The sequence below is a fragment of the Buceros rhinoceros genome, unplaced genomic scaffold, assembly GCF_000710305.1.
Source record: "Buceros rhinoceros silvestris isolate BGI_N320 unplaced genomic scaffold, ASM71030v1 scaffold1739, whole genome shotgun sequence".
NCBI lineage: Eukaryota > Metazoa > Chordata > Aves > Bucerotiformes > Bucerotidae > Buceros > Buceros rhinoceros.
Genome location: NW_010429595.1, coordinates 32425 through 56276, shown reverse-complemented (window position 1 = coordinate 56276; position 23852 = coordinate 32425). Strand labels below are relative to the sequence as shown.

General features: G+C 40.0%; 1 protein-coding gene across 1 annotated transcript in view; it reads right to left on the bottom strand.

Annotated features, from left to right (window-relative positions):
* Positions 1–3017: 3017 nt before the first annotated feature.
* Positions 3018–23852, bottom strand: part of IGF2R (insulin-like growth factor 2 receptor) — a gene marked incomplete at its 5' end in the record, with an annotated part of 45351 nt that continues 24516 nt past the window's right edge. The window contains 22 exons of the mRNA XM_010142677.1: positions 3018–3552; positions 3978–4047; positions 4655–4819; positions 5904–6090; positions 6539–6723; positions 8160–8306; positions 9231–9345; positions 10330–10466; positions 11169–11403; positions 11867–12013; positions 12447–12654; positions 13104–13265; positions 14750–14899; positions 15429–15641; positions 17256–17518; positions 18503–18625; positions 19007–19133; positions 19784–19974; positions 20606–20742; positions 21282–21379; positions 22092–22222; positions 22610–22816. Of these exons, the coding sequence (XP_010140979.1) occupies positions 3151–3552; positions 3978–4047; positions 4655–4819; positions 5904–6090; positions 6539–6723; positions 8160–8306; positions 9231–9345; positions 10330–10466; positions 11169–11403; positions 11867–12013; positions 12447–12654; positions 13104–13265; positions 14750–14899; positions 15429–15641; positions 17256–17518; positions 18503–18625; positions 19007–19133; positions 19784–19974; positions 20606–20742; positions 21282–21379; positions 22092–22222; positions 22610–22816 (3800 nt within the window). The remainder of the gene's footprint in view (positions 3553–3977; positions 4048–4654; positions 4820–5903; positions 6091–6538; positions 6724–8159; positions 8307–9230; positions 9346–10329; positions 10467–11168; positions 11404–11866; positions 12014–12446; positions 12655–13103; positions 13266–14749; positions 14900–15428; positions 15642–17255; positions 17519–18502; positions 18626–19006; positions 19134–19783; positions 19975–20605; positions 20743–21281; positions 21380–22091; positions 22223–22609; positions 22817–23852) is intronic.

The following is a 23852-nucleotide window of genomic DNA, read 5'->3' as shown; positions in this document are numbered from 1 at the left end:
ATGAAATATTTATGATCAAACCAGCTATTTTTTACCATAAAATAACTAAGACTTCAGGCATAATTCACTCTGGGGCATCCCCCAAAAACCTGTTGTGTCAGGCTCCAATATTTCATGGTATCCATGGATAAACACTTGCTACTCTAACAGCTTTTGCTGACAACAGCTTCTTCCACCAGAGAGAAAAGCACAAGTGAAGGTGACATTTTAAAGACGTAAAAAAAAGTGAAAAATAGCCTGGAAAGTGACTTGCACAGTTCAGATAACCAGGCAAAAAAAAAAAAAAAAAAAAAAAAAAAAAAAAAAAAAATCAAAGCTCTCCCCTCAACACACTTCAAAAAATAAACCAGCTTAGATGACCACTGTGGCCCAGGGGCAGAACCAGAACCGGTTCTTCGCCTGGTCTCACTGCCTATCAGCCAAAGGCAATGGTGGCCTCATCAGTAGAAAGCTGCTTTGTGGTCCAACACTCTAAGCTCATTCCCTGCACCACACAGACACGTCCCCTCCTCTCCTACCTCCTCTTCTCAGGCAGGAACAGCTGAAGCAAGGTAAACAAGAACTCTCCTGCAGCCCCTTGCAACTGCGTCACCCGAAGACCTGCACAGCACACCCTGGCACCGGATTTCACCTCCGTGGCTGCGTGTTGACCTGAGGAGGGGGACAGGGACACACAAGGGCACAGCAGTCGCCATGCTCACAGCCAGCCCCTCACATCTTCGCACAGCAGGAGGAAGTGTACCGTCAGGCCAGGCCAAGGATACTGAACCCAAAGGCTGCCTAGGAAGTGAGTGAAGTTCAAAGCCGCTGGGCTGTATCTTAAAAACACCCCCAAAAGCCCTCGTATTGCTTCTTTCCTATGCTTTTGTTTAACCAGTTGGCAATGGTGTGCACAAGCTCCACATGAACTAAAGAAGTTAGACGCAAACTGGCCTTTTTTGTCTCCTGATTCCCCAGCACCCTCTCTGCGGTCCAGGGGTTAGGTGGCCCTGTGCCATGGGGGTGGGAGGTTTAGAGGCTCACTTCCTAGGGAACTGTGCTGTTACCTGGCAGGATTTCTGCTCCTGGCCCAGCCATTTGTACACACTCCTCTGGTCCCCACACCACCTTCCTCCCAATGGTTAGGCAGGGTTTTCTACACCCAGCTCTGAACAAGGTAGGATTCAGTCAGCCCGCCTACAAAAGCTTAGACAAGAAGTGGGCCACAGTTCCAAGAGCAGGCACTGAAGCCACTCACCGCTGTCAGCTGCACATTAGAAAGACATCACTGACACTGCTTAGACAAGCGCCCCCAGGCAGAGTAGCCCTGTTCTATCTGAGCCTCGTTAGTCACAGCCACAACAAAGAGACCATGCAGTGTCAGGCCTTAATACACAGAAAGTCACTTCATGTAGTGGTTCATGGATTAAACAACTCCAAGATGCCAGCCTTGAAGACTTGGGGAAAGGAAGCAGCATTCTTCAGCACCCATTGAGAGAACTGTCGCAACAGTAACTGACAGAATTAAAAATACACTGTCAAGCCTCCCATTCCCCCAAATTAGACTAATTCTACGTACAAAAAATGATGTTTTTGTTTTAAGTATGACAAGATGCAGCTTTCGCCAAACTGCCTTACAGCTTCAACGTTAACAATACAAGAGGAAGAAAACCCAAGTCTGATAAAAGAAAGACTACAGCACTGGGGCTTACCTATTTATTCTGATCCATCATCAAACATTGGTTCTCGTTTTGAATGATGCTATTAAAATAGTGGCTATCAGAGGAAGAAAAGCTTACTACCAGGCTGGTGAGCAGCATTACAGAGTAGTGTAAGAAAGATTCCAGACTTGAGATGCGGGATTTGGAATACCCACTTCATATCTTTTATTGAAATTGCTGAATACTTTATATTACATTATTTTGATTCAAAATGGAATTTTTATAAAAAGAAACCATTGTTGAAACTGAGTAAGCCAGCCAAAAATAACAATGAGAAGTTTCCAAAAATTCTGATCAATGCACATACGCATACGGTGCTTTGAAACCCTACCATTGCCAATAACTTATTTTAGGAAACACCTGGAGAAGCAAGACTGCTAGAGGAAATTTGACTTGCATTCATTGCCAGCAACATTTCAGATCAATGACCATGCCCAAGACCATAACATAAGGGCTTGAACGTAGGCTAACAGAAAAGATTGGCCCCAATTTTTTTTCCTGTAATTAATACTGGAGAGAGGTATTGCACCAACTAGGGCTCCTCTAGTTGTTGGGCTTTTCTTGGTGATGACAAATTGGGCAGTGCAGATTGTATTACAGGAATTCTGTCTCTACATCCTTGAAAACTCTTGTCCTCTGTACAGTCAGCCTAGATCAGCCGTAATCTAGGAAAAAAAAAATCTTTGGGTGCTTGTCAGCTGCTTAGGCAAATGCTGATGCAGTCAGTCGTATGACCAGTACCAGAAGAAGACATCATGCAAAGAACAGCAACCATTTCAGGTTAAAGCTATACAGAGTTGTACCTTCCAGTCAAAACCTTTGAACCAATGATCTGTTTAAATTAGAGTGAATATTCAAATTTACAGGATAAATTAGACCAGTTCTAAAATTTACATCAAATTATCCCAACACACAAAAGTTATATTTTTCCTTGTCGTACAATGGGTGAACCCATAGAATAATACCCTGCCGGCAGGAAGAACACGTTGCTATTCAGCAAACCTGAGTAATGAGGATCAATAAATACAAGGAGTTAAAATGCTAGTAGTCAGATAACTTGAGTCTCAGGAGCCAGGAGCTTCATTGAGCCTTCATCCTTTCCTTTCAAAGGCTTCTCTTTAAGCAAGCATTTAACATCTATGTTGAGGCTAAAAAAAAAAACCAACCATAAAAAAAACCAAAAAACCCAAAACAAAACAAACAAAAAAACCTGTGTCCTGGCTACAGAGAGTCAACAACTCAGCCAACCGGATGTTAGAAATCCAGCCATTACTGAACAGATCATTGTAAACAACCAAGAAATCTTTCTCCTCTTCCCTTTTCAATGGTTTCTTGTTAAAGGCAAAATTCAGAAAAATCTTTTGGGCCGAAGTCCTCATATTTGGTTGGAAATGTTGTCCCGTTATACATAATCTCTCTATATATATTTGATTAGGCACAAGAGGGGTTATTAAACATTCAACAAGTCCTCATCACTATCGTCATGAAATGATACTGTATTTGTAGAGTTCTGTGCCTGCTGCTGGCCTGGCTTGGCTTTTGTTTTCCTTTCCTTTCCCCCATTCAGCAAATAAACTTTGTCATCACTTGTAAGACTGGGTGGCTTCTTTTGCAGGTGCTTGCTCTTGTCTAGTCCTCCTCCTGTCTGAATCTTTACATCTGGAATGGTTAACACTTCATCCTCACTGTCCAGATCATCCACATGAAGAGAGGTAAAGGCTTCAGATGTAACAGACTTGGTGGTGATGTGACCATTCTCTTGCCCTCCCTTTGCTGTTCTTTGATTTGGTGCTGCAATTTCCTCCATAAGCCACTCTGTTTCATTTTCATTAGCTTCTTCTTCACTATTTATCTGCAAGAAAAAAAAATGCAAGAGGAGACTGCATATATCACTCCAGACTCTGCCACAGGCTGATCTCCCCAGCTGTCAGATCCCACACCACACACAGCCTTGGGTTTGACTTAGTCATAGGACAGTGATAGTGAAATAGCATGCTGCTATTACCACTTTTCACTACGTCTGAAACAGACTTCTTTCTCTTCTGGCACATTATGCATTATTTGGCTATTTATGGACTGCTCTTCATTTCCTCAACTCTATCTTCCTTTCCCATTTCACAATGTAAGTGTAGATACCTCAACTATGTGGCTTTCCTGACGCCACACAGCATGATTTCTATACACTGAAGGAACTAGGAATTAAGGGGATTTGTTTATTAATAAAGCTTCATATTAAAACTTCTCAAGAAAAAAAACTTCCATTTTTCACTGTATTACCTTTGTGTATTTGTAGGAAACACCAGATGTTCTTCTGCAGCAGTTCGTTATCTTGTTTATCACGATTTCCCTAAAGAAGGGGAAGAATACTGCATTAGGGACACTATATCCCCCTTACTGGCCCTCACTTTTCTTCCCTGGATTTTTAACCATCAGCTAAAGCAATTCATCAAACAAGCTGCAAATTATCACATAGTGACACTTGACCCTGAACTGCTCTAACAAAATTCAGTCTATGACGATGTACATCTTTCCCCCTTACCACAGCTTTAGGGTGACTGGACTGAAAGACCTCTGGCCTTTATGTCTAAGGGGAAAAAAACCCCAAACTTCTCCGGAAAGCAGAGAATCAGCAGGTGTTGCACTTATTCCTTGCTGCTGTTGTATGGTTCCAGCTTGACACCACGAAAGGCGAGTGATATCAAATACTAACAATATTGTCACATTGTTTTACGCTCCTTAATTAGCAGTCATCCACAACAGATACCACCCATTCAATTGTGTACTCAAGCCTTCATTACACGGACTTTCAGACAGTAATTAAAAAAAAAAGAAACGGAAGTTTTTCAGTTGATGCTGTCAACTGAAAAACAGGACTTAAATCTCTAAAGTTTGCTTTCACTGAGGAAATCAAGTCCTAGCAAAGAAACTTCTAAAGCCTCCCAGTCATTTCTTACCTCCTCTCTTTTTTGTAGAACAGCAAGATTATTAGGCATGCAGTGAGAACAACCAGGAGAACACTCAGCACAGCGCCAACAGCCTGACTTCTCCTTGAAAGACCTTTGTGTACTTGGGCCTCCTGATCACTTTGGTGCTCATTGCTTCCTGGATCATTAGTTGATCTAATAACATAAATGGAAAAAAGAATGAGTTAAGATCTATTGACCACTTGTATCAAACTGGATTAGAAACAGCAGATTCAAAGAAATTAAACATGCCACACCATCCTGTCAGTCCTACCTAACAGCTATAAAGAACTGAATTCAGGGAATTTCATCCTAAGTAAGTAAAAAACACTTTTAAAATAAAAACATATGTATTGCACCTACATCCTGGTATACTTTCCAACAGTGCATTAAACTGATTACTATCAGGACTGAAGTGCATGATTAGGTGCTCTAGAGCTTACACAGCAGCAGCCAGGCACACAAAGCTGCTGTTTTGAAATCAAACCTGCACCTGAGCAAGCTGCAAAAGCTACAGCAATTATTTACCTTCCCGCTGACAATGACACTACACACCCCAACAGCCTGTTTAAACCAGAACAGTTTCCCCGTGTTTTCAAGCTAGCAGGCAGGAAGTGAGCAGTCCTAAAAGTAGTCACTCCATTCTTTGCAGTGAGGCTGCCTACATGTCAAGAATGCTGTAAGCAGCTAGATACAGTCTCTCAGCTTTTAACACTGTCACCTCATGACTCCTTTTTGGATCTGCAGAATAAGATGATCATAATTAACTGCAGAAATACATTATTATTCCTCCAAGACCTGCAATGATTTTCACTCCAGCCTAAAGAAGTAGGCACATAGAGAGGACAGCCAGTCTTTGCCAGGCTTTAAAGATTTTCAGAGAATAAGGCAAGGAGGACAAAAAACCGTATACAAATACCGGTTACTCCTCTCAGTATCATGAAACAGCACGTTCTGTTAGTTCCAGGAGGTTTTACTTGATGAGAACAGTAGTAATTCCACCACGCCTCTCCATTTCGCGTGCAAATGAGCCACCTTAGGTCCAGATCAACTTGGCAAAGCTTCCATTCAGGGGTCATGTGCCAAACATGACACATGAGCACCAATTCTATCTACCCACAAGTCTACTGCTTTTTCAGCTTTTCATTTTTTTTCCACAATCATTGTGACAAACAAATGGAAGACAGCCTTTAGCTGAGAGGTGTGATGAGCTGCTTTCAGAAAGTGGTTAACTACTCACGTCAATGGACACACAGCAGATGTGTACCAGGTAAATAAATACTGGCAATCTGCTGTCTCATGAAGGAATTCAGGGATGCCTTCCTTTACTTCTGGACTGCAGTGGAAGAAAATGGTCGAAGACACAAACTTTGATTTATCTTTACCACATCTAGAGTCTGATGAAAATATGACATCCAAGTCGTCATCTAAAACAAGACAAAAACCTTATAGTTTACTGCTTCCTTGAAAACACGCTATTAGCACTAGACCCTAGAAACTCATGTGTTTGTTCTACAGTAACAGCTTACACTTTGCAGGATCTGCAGGTGAGGTTACACTTTGACACAGCTGTTGCTATAAAGGAGGTCATTGCTTACACAGCACAGACACAGAGGAAGAGAAGACCAGGTTTTCTATCTTGCATGGCTTCTAATGAAGTCTTTCAACAATGCCAAGCCCAAACCCTATTAAGGCTTTTGCAAGGGATTTGCAACTGAGCTTACACAGTAAGAAAAAATAACCTCAGTTTTGCTAGGCAGACTCTGGATAACTTTAGAGATAGATTAGCACAGGTGTTGTGAAACAAGAACCATTTTCTGATGAAGTAGTTCACATGGAGTATCAAGCAGTTCTGGCTAGTGAGAATGTACTTACCCTCAACATAATATTTAGCTTTTCTGGCAGAACCAACTCTCCGAAAGCGAGGTTCATTAGTTTTAACCTGGCAGATGTTTGCTCCAGAGCATTCTGGGAAACTTGAATTTCTTATACCAGAAAGCTGAATTTCATATACATATTTATCACCATTCGTCCGTATGTCACCAGAAGCTGTGTACAACCTGAGGAAACAGAGGATTTAGGTTATTCACAAGATGTAAGACTGGCAGCAGTGGTAGCTGCTACCACTGGTTCATTCCAGAGCAAGTTTGAGTGATTAAGCAATTAGAAAAGATGCAGGACAGAGGCTTCCTCCCTGAACATTACAGATGAGGATTATATTTAGCATAAATATCTTTCTAAGAGAGCACAAAAAGCAAACTTCTCTATTTATATTGCCCTCAGTGGATGTACAAACATTTAAATACCTCCAAAGGATTAAGATAAACTGAAGACAAGAGCATGATTCAGCAGCTCATACACAAGCCAGCCTACTGACCAGAAGAACCATATTGTGCGCTGTGTTGCTATGATAAATAACATAGTTTACCTGTCTTCTCAGGAAGGGTATCTAGTTCTACCAAAAGCGTTACCTAACTATTATTTATAATTGTATCCTTCCACACCACTGGTCAGAGTGAGAATGATCTGAGATTCGTAACTATTTGCTCTAACTACCTGCTTGAAGGCTGAGCTCGCTCAAACACAACTTGCCTTTAATCTCACATTACATCAGGTTTTCTTCCTGACTTCCTCTCCTCCTTCACCCAGGCCTGTTTGATTTTTGTTTTTTCCTCTTGTCATGTTTTCACCACATTTGCACAGCAGGTTTATTCACAACACTGCCGCTCAGTTACTCCACTCCTGCATGCTAATGGTTTATGCCCTGCAATCAGTTTATTAGTCCTCCCATATCACTAGTATGGGCAGATTTCCTTCCATAACTCTAGCATTGATGTTAAATACAGTCGTTTACAAGAGATTCTGGACCAAAGTTATACACAGTATGTAGCACAGTCAGTGCAACTAATGGTCTTCCCCTGCCTCTCCTGAGTCCAGTCATGCTTGACCATTCCCCTCGAGAGCTGTCCTTCCTCACTTCTAAAGCCTTTGAAGCATGGGCTCCTACTTTCACATGGATCGTCTGAGCAGAAAAAAGGTACTAAGTAAAAAGCCAAAGTGTACTCTAGGTTGGGGGGAGAGGGAAAGATCAAATTATCTGGCACAGAACTAATGCCTACACATTGTGAAAGAGGGCAATAACCCAAAATAAAGTGACCTAACATAAGAGGAGTATGCGCAGGGTTTAGCTAGTCTTAGAGTACGTCCGGACATGCTCACAGCTGTAAGTCCAGTTGTGAGCTGCACCATTAATCAGGCCTTTAATTCAGTCATTGGTGCAAGGTGAATTCAGTGCTATTTTCACTTGACAGCTAAGAACCGTTAAAGGCAGCATAGAATATTCACACACTAAGCTCTCTTTTCTTAGAACTTTTCTTAGTACAGTTCTACAGGATTAAGTGTTGTGGGTTTTGGTTGCTGTTGGGGTTCTGTTGTTTTAGGGGGTTGGTTGGTTTGGTTTTGGAGTGTTGGAAAAACAAGTGTTTTTTCCACTTACTTGTAATAAACATCCCCTAAAGAGAAGTTCTTCCCAGTTGCAGGATTAATAACTGTTCCATTCAACACCTCCACCTCCTGCTGCTTCACAGCACAAGCTGCACGTGTGTCCCAAGTGATGTAGTAAGCACAGTTTTCTTCATCAATCCTACCAAATAACAGACACAACTGACAACTCCAGGAAACAGTAACAAGTGCTTAGCATCTTGAGAAAGGGAATACACACAGCTGTTAACTCGTGTGGGAATGTCCTGCCTAAGCACCACACAGAAAGTAAGCTAAGAGTGAAGTAGTACTCAGAGAAAGCTACTTGAGGAATTGCACTGCACTTTTCTGCAGTTACAAGACTTAAAAAGACCTGGCTGCACTTGAATTTCCTACTTCAAAAGTTCCAGAAGTCTCGCAGTGCAGAGGTTTCAGAGGGTTTCATTGGAATGTTTGAGCTAACAAACATGTCAGGCTGCTCTTGGCAGGTTGAACATGCTGCGTATTAACTAGGACAAGGCGTATAATCCAGTCAGCTTTTGCTACACAGTTCTTTTGACTCATACAGGGCATCTTGCTCAGTTTTCCAATTCTACAAACAATATACTGTTAACCAAAACAAGGCTGAGCTAAAAGCCAAACTTTAGTATTTGTGATCACGAACATATACCTCACTTTAGATAGCTTCTAGTTCAGTAATCTGTACTGAGGCAACAACAGACCATGTTTTATTAGCTCAATCACTTATCTCCAGTAAGCGTTCTCTGCTAAACAGATTTTGAGCAAAGTTAAGAGTGGCTGTGCTACAACTGACATTGAAAACAGCATCCCAATTATTGTCAGATCTAATGTGGAAGTAGAATGCTTAAACTTTTGCCCAGAAATTTCAAGATAAATACAGAATACAATTGCTTAAGGAAGTGAACAGGTGCAGAAGCTCCAGAAGAACCATGTCTTACAAGTACAGACCAAGGATTATTTTAGGGACTGTCCAACAGAACAGTCACTGTCCTGAGACATACAGTTTACTGGAGAGGTACAAAGGAATAAACCACGAAGATCGATGGTATGTTGATATGTTACTCACCTCTGCAGCATGGGCATGCCAACTGTTTTTGCGCACTTCAATTCTATAATTGTCATTACTTTCTTGTTTTTCCTACATTCTTGCCCACTGGAATAACTAATATAGACTGTATCACCTAGAAGAGAAAAATGGGGACACTCAAGGTTTTTGTAAGCAGCTGGCAGAAATTCCCTTTGCTCATTCTCCAGACTTCATTACTTTAGATTGACTTCTAGAAATTTTTTCTCCTGCATAGACCATATATCTATTACAGCACTTCAGTAATTTGTGGCCTTCGTACCAATGATTAATTAAAAAAACCCAAACAAACTCCTCAAATACCTTTGTATTTACATCATATCATGTGTTCAGGTCACCAGTATGGCCATAACAAATATTTAAGATGTCAATTTTCTTTAAACACAAGGGTAAATGAAAACATCCACTTATAAATTAGGCAATAAACAAGTACAATACAACCTATTGTTTTTGTAGCTGGATGGAAAATTTCCCTCAATTTCACAAACTCATCAGCAATTTTTAAAAAATTATTTAAACTGAAAACTCAAGTAAGATTGAGATTTCTTCAATTCCTTTTCTTAAGATTAAGCCAGTAAGTCATCTTTCACATGCTGCTTTAAAGAAGTTAGTGGACATAGAGCAAGTCTTTCAAAACAGGATGTGCAAAAACAAATCTCCCTCCCCCAATTATGGAATCACAGATTGGTTGAGGCAGGAAGGGACCTCTGGAGGTCATTTTGTCCAAAACCCCTTGCTCAAGCAGGGCTCTCTGAAGATGGCTACCCAAGGTCATGTCCAGACAGCTTTTAAATATCTCCAAGGTAGGAAACTCCACAACCTCGCTGGGCAACCTCTGCCAATCCTCAGTCACACTCACTGTAAAAAAGTGTTTCTTGATGTTCTTACAGCTTTAATGACACCATTGTTTATTTGCTTCAATGTTTTCTCATGGCTTCAACACCACTGTTTTTATTTTTAAACGGAAAATTTGCTGGTAAAGATATTTCAGAATAAAGGCTTCACCATAATGTAAGAATCACTATAGCTAGGTTGTAAGTTTTAACCATCTCTAGCTCTCTACAGGAACAAAAGTAACTACCTGTCACATTCAGCTTTTGTGTATGAACAAGTCCAAGAACTTGAACATCTCCATTGTTGCTTTTCCTGCAAACACTGGCTCTTTCAGGGCAGCCTGTGGGTCCCTCGTGCACCCTCTGACAGAGATTCACATAGTACCTAGAGAACATGACAGACAAAACTATTTTAAAAGTAATTCAAGCTAAATTGAAAAACTAAGACAGAAACTTTAGAATCCTCCTGGGAAGCTACACAGGTTGAAAGAAATTAAATACTAATTAGCTGACAGAATAAACCATGTACTAAGGTTTAGCAGATTACTTCTAACTATCATTTTCAAGTAAATGACTCTGTGCAAAAAAAATTATCATTTACCAGATTAGTTCACTGTTCAATTTTGAGCTACACCAAAACGAGAAGTTGGAATTGAGCCAATAAACACCCAAAAGTTTTTTCAGCTACAAAGGTCATAGTACTATCCTAAGTTCAGCATCTCTTTGGAGCTACAACAGCTCCGTTTTATAGAACAGAGGAACTAGCAGCAAGGCAGTGAATGAAACAGTTTTGTTACTCCACAGTTTATCCTAAGTTTATAATTAGATACTCTCATCTTTGCCAGTTCATTTCTATTTGGTAACTGGAGGAATAAGCCTGGAGAAGTTGATGAATTTCTGCCATTCCTATTTTCCTTTAAGCTGATACTTCGAGGATTGAAGGGGGGAGCTCTACTTAAGCTTTAGACAAAAAGTTACGCACCTGAATCAAAAGACAGCAACTAAGCCATTAAGCTGTACTATGCCACATTACAACTTCAACTGTACTGATTAGGAAGCTGCTCCCTGGGAGTTGCTCATTACTCACGAGTTCCCATTGTGGAAAAAGATCCATGATCCTGTCAGAGAAGAGAGCATTCTCAAGTCATAAGTTCTGTGGTTTTGAACAAACTTGCACTCCATCTTCTTGGGAGGACAAACAGCCTGAGTCTTCCATTCAAATGTCACAGCACAGCCAAGTGTCTCACTCAGAAGATGTGGTCTCCCAACACCAGCATTTTCATCACATGTGAAGATAATGGTAGATTCCCTCCTTGCAGTTCCTATAAAGGGGGAAGGTTGAGGGGGGAACCAGGAAAAAAAAAACTTTGCAAGAGGATTTCAGGCACATATGGATTTTAGTGTAGCAATTTTGCAGTATCAACAAAAAATTTAATCCAGTATTTTTTCATAGAGCAGAGGCACAACTGCTTTACCTAGTAATTTTATTCCCTAAGTTCATTTTCATGCTTTTTAGTAGTGTTCCTTCCAAAATGATGGATCTCCATCAAAGCAGAGTCATCACTTACAACTTGAACACTCACAATCTAAAGACATGAACTTTTCAAAAAGCAATTTGCTTGCTCTCTTGAGTAAAGTCAGGTTTGTCCCAGAGATTCCTTGTCTTGTCCACTCCTATCCCTTTACTTGTACTGCATTGCACCACAGGTCTTTTGCCCAGCCTGATAATGGGCTACTCCCTGTGCTAGCTCAGATCGTTGCACATGAAGTGTCAGAAGTTCTTACCGTTTCCACAAAATCCCCACTTTCCATCTCCCTGGTAGTTTTCAGTCGTAGCACACCATGGCCTATTCTTTTCTTCTGTAATACATTTCTCATAGGTCTTCCCTTTGTACTTGAAGGGGATCACACAAAGCTCTCCCTTTTCAGTCACTGAGAAGGAAAGGTATATCCCTCTTAATAACATGCAGCAGAATAGCAGGCATAGCCATATTCATGACCATATCCAAAGCCTGTATTTCAATACTAAAGAAAAGTCATAGGCAGAGGCAGACAATGGAAATATTGAAACACTGAGTCTAAACCCAATTAGAAAACTAGTGTGTGGTGTACAATCAGCTGTGATCATCCCTACAGAAAAGCTGCACTCTCTCTTCCAGGAGATACATGTTGATGTTGTAGATTACTATGGTGCATGTGATTTAACAGAACTATGCTTTAACAGAATGATTTAACAGAAACTATGTTTCTATTAACATATGCAAAATCCATGTTGCTTCCCTTCTACCACAACAAATCCTCATATTTTAAGGGTAAAAAAAGCTGACAAATTTTTACGTAAAGAATGAGTCTGCTTCAATCTCACCTGGAGGGCACCGATCACCTCCTGTATATTGCAAGATGACTGTTTCATCCTGGTGGTTATAGTCCATTTTCATTTCCTTTATGTCTCCAAAAGATGACACGCCACTTTCAGATGTCAGACACACTGCCCCATCTGTGCATTTTCCCTCGAGCAAGTCTGCTGCCTTACTGCATACACCAACGTGGTAACTGCTGGATCCAGAAAATACCTGTGTGGACATCCAGAAGCATCACAAAAGACTGCCTCAGAACCTGCAGTCAGTACTTACAGAGAACCTCTGAGTGCTTTATAAACCAAGTCTCACGCAGTACTTACTTATTTTCCTCCTGCATTATGTAATTTTGCAAGAACCAAGAATATAGTCTGTTCAGCAGACTTGTTTTAATGTTCGGGATTCTGCCACAGGGGAAAATTTCTCTTTCCTTTCTCCATCAGCATATCCACAAATCTCCCTCAGCAAAACATTAAAAACCTAATGTTATTCCAATTAATATTATTCTCTCTGTCAGAGGCCAAACAAATATCAACACTGACAACTGTCGCACATGCTTCAGTCTCCTCTCACATCCCAGGATAGTTAAAGGCAACCTCTGCGTCAGTTTTAAAATTTTGACAGCAATGGGCAATTAAAAATGTCACACCACCAGAAGGCATTACCTCAAATGATCTTCCAGAAAGGCTGGTCAGGTTAAAAGTATAGTGTAGCTGTTCATCAGTCACAGAGCAGCCTAAAGTTTTCACTTTATCAGGACACACAATAGGAGTTTCCCACTCAAACACAAAACTGCAGTCAAGTTGCCTTAGCATCTTTGGCTTCCCCTATTAGCAAAGAACACAGCAAGATACATTAGGTTTAACTTTTGGAGAGTTTGTTGTTTATGCTGCATTACCTCCTCCCACCTCAACAGTTAACCTCAGTTATGACCAAGGCTGGACTTTACTGACTGTAGGACAGACACCATGCCTTCACATTACAACCAGTACCAAAAAAACCTCCAAGTGAAGTACATTCTATCTAGCTCCAGAACACAATCAAAACAGTAATTGAAGTACGCAAGCTTTCTTATTAATTAGGGTCAAGATTTTGATGTTCACCCTAGTTACAAGCAACAACAAAAGCGAGAACTGTGTTTCTTCATAGTAGAGAACATTAAGAAAGTTCATTGAGTTAAGGTTTAGAAAGAATGCTGTTTCTTTTGTCATCCTTCAAATAAAAATATGAGTAAGGCCTGTGCGATATTCAGAGTTGCCTGGAGTTTCAGCTCATGCCCCATGTTGATCAAAAATGGTTCTACTGAGAATCTTCAAGCTCTAGTTTGTCAAACATCACACCTAAGTGCTTCTCTACAGTTTGTTAAAGCATTGAAAAAATTCCAGAAGGTTTAGGTTCACACCGCCATGCAACTCGAATTTAGTGCTCAGGTGTCAACATAAAACAAGAATGTTAAGTATCTAAATGCAAATTTTTAAAGCTATGTATGATTATAGAAAGGGTTACAACATAGGGGAAACATTTCACAGTTGCTTTACAAACAGTACCACAAGCTAATAGAAGAACCAGTGTAACAAGTACAAGCTTTTGGACCTAAACAATGTGCAATACAGCATTAAGTTTAACACCAGCAATAAATAATTGCTACATCACTTCAGTGGAATCTGATCCTTGAAACCGTCAGAACCTGCTACTCTCAAGCCTGAAATTCATGTACTTCATGAAATTTTGTCTCGTTAAAAATACAAATACTAGTGTATTTCAGTACAGTCCTGTGTTTGGCTGGGATAAAGTTAATTTCCACAGCCAGGAGAGGTAGTCTGAACCAACCAACAGGATCTCTCAAACCACAATGAGACTGGGCCCAGCACATATAAGGAGCAGTTTGTTGCGAAGAGGACGGTTTTTTTGAACAGCAGCTGGGTTCAGTGTGGCACAGCAGCAGAAGCAGTACGTTGTATATCACTCAATTTATTATTGCTTCCTTCCTCTTCGTTTTGTTCAAATAAACTCTCGTTATCTTAACCCACTTGGCTTCACCTTTCATTCTCCTTCCCCTGCTTCAAGAGGGGTAGAGAGGGGTGAGTGAGTGGCTGTATGGTGCTTAGGTGCCAGCTGGGTTTAAACCATGACAAGTACTAAGCATTTAAATAGTTAAGAATACAAATACTAAGTATATTCATTGTTGAAACAAGTCCATCCTAACATGCTATAAACAAATCCTCGATTAAGTTTTAAACAAAGGTAACACTGGTTACTACCCACTTCCCATTTCACTCCAGTATCAACAGAAGTTTAATAGATGTCTTACCAGACTAGTTCCTTGGCTGCAGTGAAATACAATAAGAGAAGTATAGTTCAATTTGTTGTTTATCTGACAAGGAGTAGTGCTGTTGTAAGTGATGTAAACTTCATTTACTGCCTCATTTAACTTGGGAGGTTCAGTAACACGACCTATATCCTACACAAGCAAAAATACATATTAAGAGACATATGGGACATACCTAGAATTCAGATCAGCCCAGGGATTCAGATTAATCTGTTTGGTTTACATGGGAGCACAACTATTGCGCTTTTGAAAACTCCATTCTATACTCAAAGAATAGTTGTGATATTTCAATCCTACCAAAACACAAGCTGAGCAGCAGAAAACACTCTTTGATTAAGCTTGGCAAAAGCACGGGAGGTTTTGCATCTTATAGGTAGATTCCTTTTTAAATCATAATGTCAAAATACCAAGACATCACTTAAAAATGGTGTAGTATTAGCAATGGAGTAAGGTCCCTAGATTAAAAACACTGGGGTTCAGGATAGGAAAATACTTCACAGGGAAAAGCAATGAAATGGAATTGTGCAGGGTAGATTTTAATTTTGCATTCCATTTCTTTAACCCATTGCAGGCCTCTGGTTCAAATCAGGTCTCTAGGTAGGGATGCTGTTTTAAACCAGCAGGGAAATGCACATTCAGTGATTCCAAGCACAGTACTTACTATTGGTGATCCGTTAACAGGAACCATGCAAACGGCCGCTCCAGGTGGGCATCTAACATCTTTGATAGGATTGAGAGGCTCACAAATGTTGATGTAGAAGTCTGGAGAAACATCTGTTATATCTTCATCCACAAATGCCTCATAATACCCAGTACGATGGATCAGAGGAGACAGGTCAATAACGGAACTCCCATTCAATACTGAACACTTCACCTACAAGAAAGTAGATTTTATTGCTCTTACTCATTTATTAATTGTTCTGATTTATTGATAAACATCCTGCCCTTCAGAGGGCCTGAACTGTGACTGCATTTAGAAGTTTCAAATTTGAGTAAAACAGCATTTTGTTACGATTTTTGTTTGACTACAGATATTAAGCACCTACAAGCTGCAAATGGAAAATCTCAATCATTTAACATTCTTACGGAATGGAGTCCATACCAGAACAACGCCAAGACGAAAGCTCTGGTATGCATACTCTAGCATATGCAGTCACTACACTTTCATAAGGTCAGTAGTTCCTACAGGCCCTTCCTCGCTTCATCTCCCACACATCATTTGATCATCTCCAATAAACAGGTTTAGTTACAACAACTAAGTTATTGTATTGCAAGTTAATGGCTTGAGCACCATGTTTCCTCAGAACCTATCTCATGTGTTCTTAAAGTGCATAAGCTTACTGACAGCCTACCTGGAATTTGGGAATTCTATTCTTGTTTAGATATAAGGAGCAACTTACAAAATCACTGTTAATTTCAGGACAAATAATCATCACTGCAACCTAGCCATCACCACACTGAAATAGCTGGGGCCACTATGGATACACTGTGAAAAGTGGTCAGAAATGCTCAAATGATCACTGAACAGAGTTAACAGGCTAGAACACACAGTGGTTTTAGACACCGCTGGTTTGTACTACTGAAGAGGAAACCACAGCTACGTGCAGCAGAAGTCTCACAAAACGAGGAGTGGACATGTGACAGTTCCTGTCAGGGAAAGGAAAACTGCAAAATGTTGGGGTTTTTTTTCCTAAATGAAAGCAAGACCTATGGTAGTATTGAGATAGTGATGAGGAACCAAAACAACTTGTCCCAGAGAATGATGGTTACATTGGAAACAATCAAGGCAGCGAAAAGAATAATTAGGCTGATTCACAAAAGTTAATATTCAGGTTTTAAGAAAAGTGAAATCACCTTGCAGCTCATTTAGCCTTCTATTCCCATCGCTGGCTTTTACTCTGCACACCCACTACCAGTAACAATTCAACTAGCTAAAATTAACTAAAAAAAGACTAGCTCAAAGTATTGTCTGGAACACTAGTTCATCTACAGTTGACCAAATCACATTATTACAGCATATGTTATACAGTAGAGGTAGATCCTAAATTCAAGATTTATCAGTTTTTGCACTGAACAAACCGATCATACACTTGCCTGGTTTCTAGTCACTTGCTTAAAAACAGACTATTCCTATGCACAGAGATGCTATTCAACCTCAACTCAGCCTAAGCTCTGTTGGCCTGTTGCATTGGAGTACCTTAACTATCAATTCCCAAGAAGATGCTCTATTTTTCAGCCATACAGAAAAGCAGCTAAGTGGGTTTCACAGCAGGGTTATTCTGGAAGTGGAATCAGAAGTTTGTCAAGTATTGTTCATCTCTGCTGAAAAACCAGTAAGAAAATTATTCGAGAACTTTTACATGAACTGGGATTCTGTACTAACTACAGGAAGAGACCTTTCCCTCAAGAAATTTAAAACATACACTCCTATTATGTCTATGCACCCTGAAATTTAGTCCCAAGAGTTTTCCATAGAAGTAATTCTTACCTCTTCCTCACAAGCCAAGGAAGTATGCCAAGAGAAGTAACTAGTGCATGTCTGCTCGTCGAAAGACAGAAAGACAGGCTGGCTGTCATCTCCAACATCAGACTTGCATACAAAGCTAAAATAGCTTTTCTGCTTCAGTTCAGGATCTGCAGGGCAAGGATCTCCATCTTCATAGACAAGCTTTAATACTTGATCTTCGTAAGTTAACATTTTACTCGGTTTTCCAGCATTAATTGGTTTTGGACCACCAGTGATGCAGACAGCTAAAGTAAAAACGAAAAATGAACAAACCAGATCGAGTATGATGTAACCACCCTTCAAATTTGCACCTTACAACATGAATAGCAGAAAACTTCAGATTTTAGTCTCACTTTAATTTTCCTGTGAAAGATAGGCTTTTTTACACTGTCTGGAGTTGGTTAAACTGAGCTGAACTGCACTGAAACAAACCAAATATTGTCTTTAATACTTCATTAACCAGCAAAATGTACTGCACCTACATGCATTTAAGCAATCACAGAGCACAGTGTTTCATTACCACTTCTCTGAAAACCAAGAGATTAACATGTCAGATTATATATAATTTTATTAAGATACCTCTTAATCAAACTACACAAAAATAATGTTTAGTTCACAAGTGATATTCCTATTTTAGCATTTAAGATGCTTGAATATTATCTCATATTCAGTTTGACAGAAGAGCTGGCAATTCAGCCTGCTAGTAAGTAGCTTAAAATACAAGCTAATTTCTACTGATGCTTCAGAAGCATCCAAAACAGAACAAAAAGCTAAAAAGAGGTTTGGCAAGAGTTGCAAGTGTGGACACAAGGCTCAGTGCATTACAGCAATACATCACCATAGAGCAATGTTTGTGCTCATCTTACTCCAGCTGGAAGCTTGTAACTTCTTCCTTTTCACAGCACCCAAGAGGTGCAGTAGAAGCATCTACACTCCTGCCTTCAGGTCCAAAAGAATACCCGCCCATTCAGATCTAAAGGGATTGGACTGGAAGTGAGCCCATGTGAGTTTAGGAATGAGGTTTGATAGGAACATATCTCTTCCTTTCCTAAAACTGTTTTAGGATCTTCTCCTACCCAATTCAGCCACAGAGCTGTTCTATTCACTTCTTCCACATCTGCAGTAAGACCAGCCCCTTGCTGGCTTTACTGTCTTCTTGAGCGTAAGTATTTTCTTCAGGTACACTCTATAGTGAGTGACTACAGTATCAGAAGAGATAAGATGCTTACCAGCTCCATTAGCACATGAACTTTTAGCTTCAGCACAAACGTTCAATTCAATTTTTCTCTTGTGTGAATCACTGATGGTATAGCCAGACTCTCTCTTTAGTGATGTCAAATCAAAGAGGTGGCCTGTAGGCAAATCAGGGTATAATCTTTTTTTCAGATTCAAAATTAAGACATTTCTTTATATTAAAAACTTTCAGGAACTTAGTGTGAAGGTCAAACAGTCTCCACTTGCCTGCTAGCTTAGAAAGGTAAACAATTACTAATTAGTAATAATAGAGGTAAAACTCATTTCAGACCTACAGACTATTTATGTTCCAACGGACATAGCAGTACCTTACAAGATATTTCTACCCATCAGTAAGCTTGACAGAATCTGGATAGTTGGTCACTATCCAGATGATGTGTCACGCTGCTCTTTTCTAATGCAGGTCCTCAAGAACAAACACAATAGGGCCACTTCCAGCAGCTGTAGCAGCATACAAAATCCCAAGACCTCCACCTTACCTGTTGCAGGATTGGTTACCCGGCAGTCATTTTGCACATTGCTTTTAAGAGGACATGCAGCAGCAGTGAACCATAAAAAGGTATATTCACAGTCTTCAATGGCCATTATAAGTTCTGGTTTTGATTCCTAAACATGAAACAATGGAGAGAGTGACATCTCTACAGAGTGATACTCTTAAGATTTCATGTCACAGCATTAATCCCTGAACCCTGTAGCTGAGGTCAATTCAAACAACAGTCTTAGGACTTAACAGACCATCATGGTCCAATAAACTAACCCAAGGACAGAATATTTAATGAATATACAGTAGTACAGAATCATTATCATGAACAGTAAAATTTATGAGAATGCTGAAGACAGCCTAGCTGGGCAACAGAAAAATCCAAAAGATGAGGGTAAGGCACCTCACCAAACAGAACAGTAGTTAATGGCAAGGCATACGGATGTGCAAGTTAAGAACTAAACAGTCAACAGCATTATTTACTAATAGAAACACTTCCCAGCCTGCAATACCTTCATCTTTAAGACACAGACAGACAATTTGAAGCTATTATAGATGATAAAAATCTTTGCTATCAAATTGTACAAGAAGATCTCTTAAAAACTGTTCAGCATCTAAAGTTCAACTACTTACAAGACAGTTTGCTCACAAGACTGGCCCCCACCCAACTACAGACAACTGGGGAACAGATAAGAACTGCCCGCTGTTCTTCATATGCATACGGTGGTATGAACAACTCACAAAAACAAAACCCTGCCAGAAAAAGCCCACTTACAATTTTCCTTTCATCACACTTGAAGCGTAATATTGTTGTTTTCTTGCGAATTTTATCTGGACAGTGGTCCCCATTAATGTATTTCAGAATAGAAGTGCCATTTTCCCACCGGGGACCATCAGCCACTTCCCCGAGACTTGTGCATTTTGCACCCTCCATGAGGGAGGCAGCCGCATCAGAAGGACAGGAACCTATGCAGATGAACAAAAATGCATTATTACTCCAAATGTTATTAAAGCTTACTTGCCTGGAATAAAACTCCAGTCTTCTACTTTCAGGTATGTAATGGCTAATCTATCTATCTGTCTCCAAGCCACTGTCCAAACCATACTCAATGGGGTGGGATTTTTTCCTAAAAATCACAAGTAGCAGCAACCACCTCACTTCATTCAAGTCCACACAGGAGGCAGTGGCAGCTGCTACTGAGGAAGCAGACTGCTACACAGAGTGGAAGGCTATAGTCTGTTACCTGGTTTCCTAATGCACAAAACATAGCGTCAGGCAGAATACACCACAGAGAAAATCCTGACATTAACATCTTGCACCAAAAGATTATTTTAATCTTTAGTAGTATAGCAGACTTTGGATAAGGATAGAAGAACCAAAGTGGCGAAGTTATCAAGAGAAGATAAAATCTACTAGTGAATCTCATCTGCCAAGCTGATGGAAATCAGGCCCACAACCTATCCTTTCCTCTGGTGCCAAAGCTGCACCACTATCTCCACATACTTTATAATTTTTGCAGTCTGAAGAGCCAACAGTACTGTCCTACCACTTGCTTCCCCTAGCTACAGGAAGAATATATCTTTATTTTGTTCTTACGTGCAGCACCATGTGGTACTAAAGGCTTGCAGACATTAATAAAGTATTTCTGTGCAGAAGCAGATAAAGCAATTGCCTCCCAGTTCTCTCTATGCCGTGTCAGAGGTGAGAAGTCATAGAAGTTTCCTTCATCATCCCTGTAAGAAAGGATTCAAACTAAGAGGCATTTTAAAAAAAAAAAATCAAGTAATTACTTGCTACAATTCTTCAGTTACTACAATATTTTTCAACCTAATAACTGTATAAGCAGAATATTGTGCTGCAAAAGAAATTTGCACCAGCCTTACTGCTCCCTACAAACCTCAGATTCAGTACAGAGATATACCACTGCACCAGCCATCCCCACAGTAACTGCCCATGTGCACAGAGCACCCAGCCAATGGAAGAGTAACTCGGACTTTTCATTGAAGCACGCAGGCTTTCAGAGCGTGGCAAGCACAAATGCACAGTTATAGTGGACTGCCTTACCTCAGGGTAGAAACCTATCATGATGCCAGATATTAAAACTGAGCCAATTATTAGCCACATTTGACCCCACTTATCAAACCTTAATGAGCTAATACTTGTTTGTGACAGAAAGAGATGACATTTTTCCTGGTTTGGTGTAAGTTCCAAACAGACAGCAGTTGCATTCTTGATTAAATTAGCTATAGTTAAATAATAACTAGACACTTACTTGAAGGAGCACTCAGTAGATTTAACAGGGGGGCAGGCATACTGAGTATGCCATTCAAACATGTAGGTGCAATCTGGAGTTTCCTTCAAAAACACAGGCTGAAAGTGAAAAATACAAAAGAGATTTACTTTCTTATTTAGACACACTGAAGCTACCAAAATATCTCAGTCTGGCTTCAAGAAGATCCAGGATCTTATATTTATATATTAGAGACACACAAAGCCTCTGACCAGCTGAAAGCATGGCTCCTCCTAATCCTGAGTTTATCTACACGCACACTTCTGATACAAGGGCAGCCATTAGGAGATTCTGCTTCCTCCATGAAATAAGGGGAAGAGCAAAAGTAACTCTAGGCACTATTATTTAAGAACAGGAAGGAGACCACAAGTACAGAGAGAAATACTAAAAGCAAGTAACCAGCTTGTTTTGGTCTGGCCATGTAATACCTGCTTTACTGCAGATTCGTCCTCCTGCTCTTTATATCTTACAAAGAAACTGCTGTTATTTCTGAAAGAACATCCCTTCCCAACATCTCCAAGAGCTTTGCCAATGGCAGGCATGCCTTAAAAGGAACAACATGCCCTGACTTTCCTGGAGCATAACAAAGGTACCTTTTTTAAATAGGAAATTAAAAATATTCCTCAATTTTTATCACCTCACAGAACCTTTCACTCTACTGCCTAATAAGTAAATAATTAGACAGTCCTTGGAGGAAGCTAGTTCATATTTTTCACCTTACTTTCTCACACACTAAGAAGAGGGCAACTCTGGAAGATAGTATATACAGGAAGCATGTGTTTTTAAACAAACCTCAGATGTAGTTTTGTCACAATAGAATAATATGGCAGTTGATCGTTCATATATTCTATGACATTTTTCTCCATTGGTGTAATTAATCATTATCAAACCATTTCTGAAAGTCAGTTTTTCTGTAACCAAGCCTAGAAGCAAAGAGTTGAGAAAAGTAAACAGCTAATCCAGTAAATACATATGACTGCATAATGCATCTGGCAACAGGGTTACATAGACAGCAACAACATGCACAACAGAGTACTGATAGAAAGACCTCCACCTTCCTCGAACTTGTGACCTAGTTATTAAACGAGTACTGCTCCATACTCACGAGGCTGAGCTCATTCCTAACTGTGTGTCAAGATAACTATAAACAACATTTTATTTGCATGTGAAGCAAAAGGTAGGGTGCTAGGGTTCTTTATCTCATAAGATGTACAAGGTTAGCAAGAATCCCTCTTGTACCACATAGTAGCTTCAACTACAGCCTGGTTAATCTTCCCGTTCTCTAAGTTCCTCCCAATCAAGTGCTATACCTGCTACTTTTCTGAAAGTATTGTCCATCTTCTTTACTTGACAGGATGACACAGTGTGAGCCTCTGGTTTGCAAGGTTCTGTTATTTCTCCACAAACTCTGAAGTAGTAGTCATACTCATCTGTACTCACTTTTATGTCTTTATTGGAAAGTGGCTTCAGGTTATAAATATGACCATACCTTGGATCTTTCACCTGGCAATCTTCTCCTTTAAAGAAAAGAATTGAAAATACAATTTAATATCTATGAGCCATGCCAAATATACTTAGGACAATTAAGGTTTACTGGCACAAATAAAGTCACAAAAATGAGCGTCTGGCACTTTAGCTCAATGACAATGAAGAACCGTTTTAGTCAAGCTAAGCAGCTTGTTTTGGAAAGAGCTATGAAACTAAGCTACAAATTGGACATATATATACATATAAAACAGCCACTAAAGCAACATGCAAGAGTCACGCTGTAGTTCAAAAACTACCTCGAAGTGGCCTCACACATTCTTCCTTCAGCCATGCTGAAGGTTAAGTACAGAACTAGAGACACTAAGTCCAGCACTTGCTTAATTATCTGGAAAGAACAGAGAGGTCACAAGGCCAAAGCAAAAGTTATTCTAGATGTCAGTCTCTCATCTTCTTTTAAAAGCTATGAGGTTTGCTGAGTTAGGAAATAATTGATCATAGGAAACGTTAGCTACAGCTTATGGGTCTAACAAGACGTATACAGAAAAAGTTTGGGAAAATTCTAGTTTCCTGAGTGTAATCAGCTGATGTACATTAGTAACTTTGATGCTGATACAGTTCTCAGTTTTAAAGTGATCCGTGACTCAGTATTCTGAAGCTTTAAAAAAAAACCTCTCAATTGTGTCATACGATTATTATGCTTTCTTCAATCATCCAACGAGTTGTTAAGAAGTTAAAGACATCAGTTTCCCTCCCTTCAAAACCACGAATCTTGTCACCAGCATCCAGCACAGTAGTTATGTACGACAGAGCAGTAGCTTGTACATTCTTCTTAGCCACATGAGATGACTGGCAGTTTCAATAATGTCTAGAACTAATGTCTAGAAAGATCCTTTACAAGATCTGGATGCTTTATAAGGCATTACCTACAAGTTACAAAACAAAACCTGCAAGGGCAGAGAAGATATCTGCACATTCAACTTCCCATCTATGAGCCAGGCAAGTACCAGAACCAGAATCCGTGATTCCTTTTTGTATGTCCTAGAATCAGTTGTAAACTCCGATTCC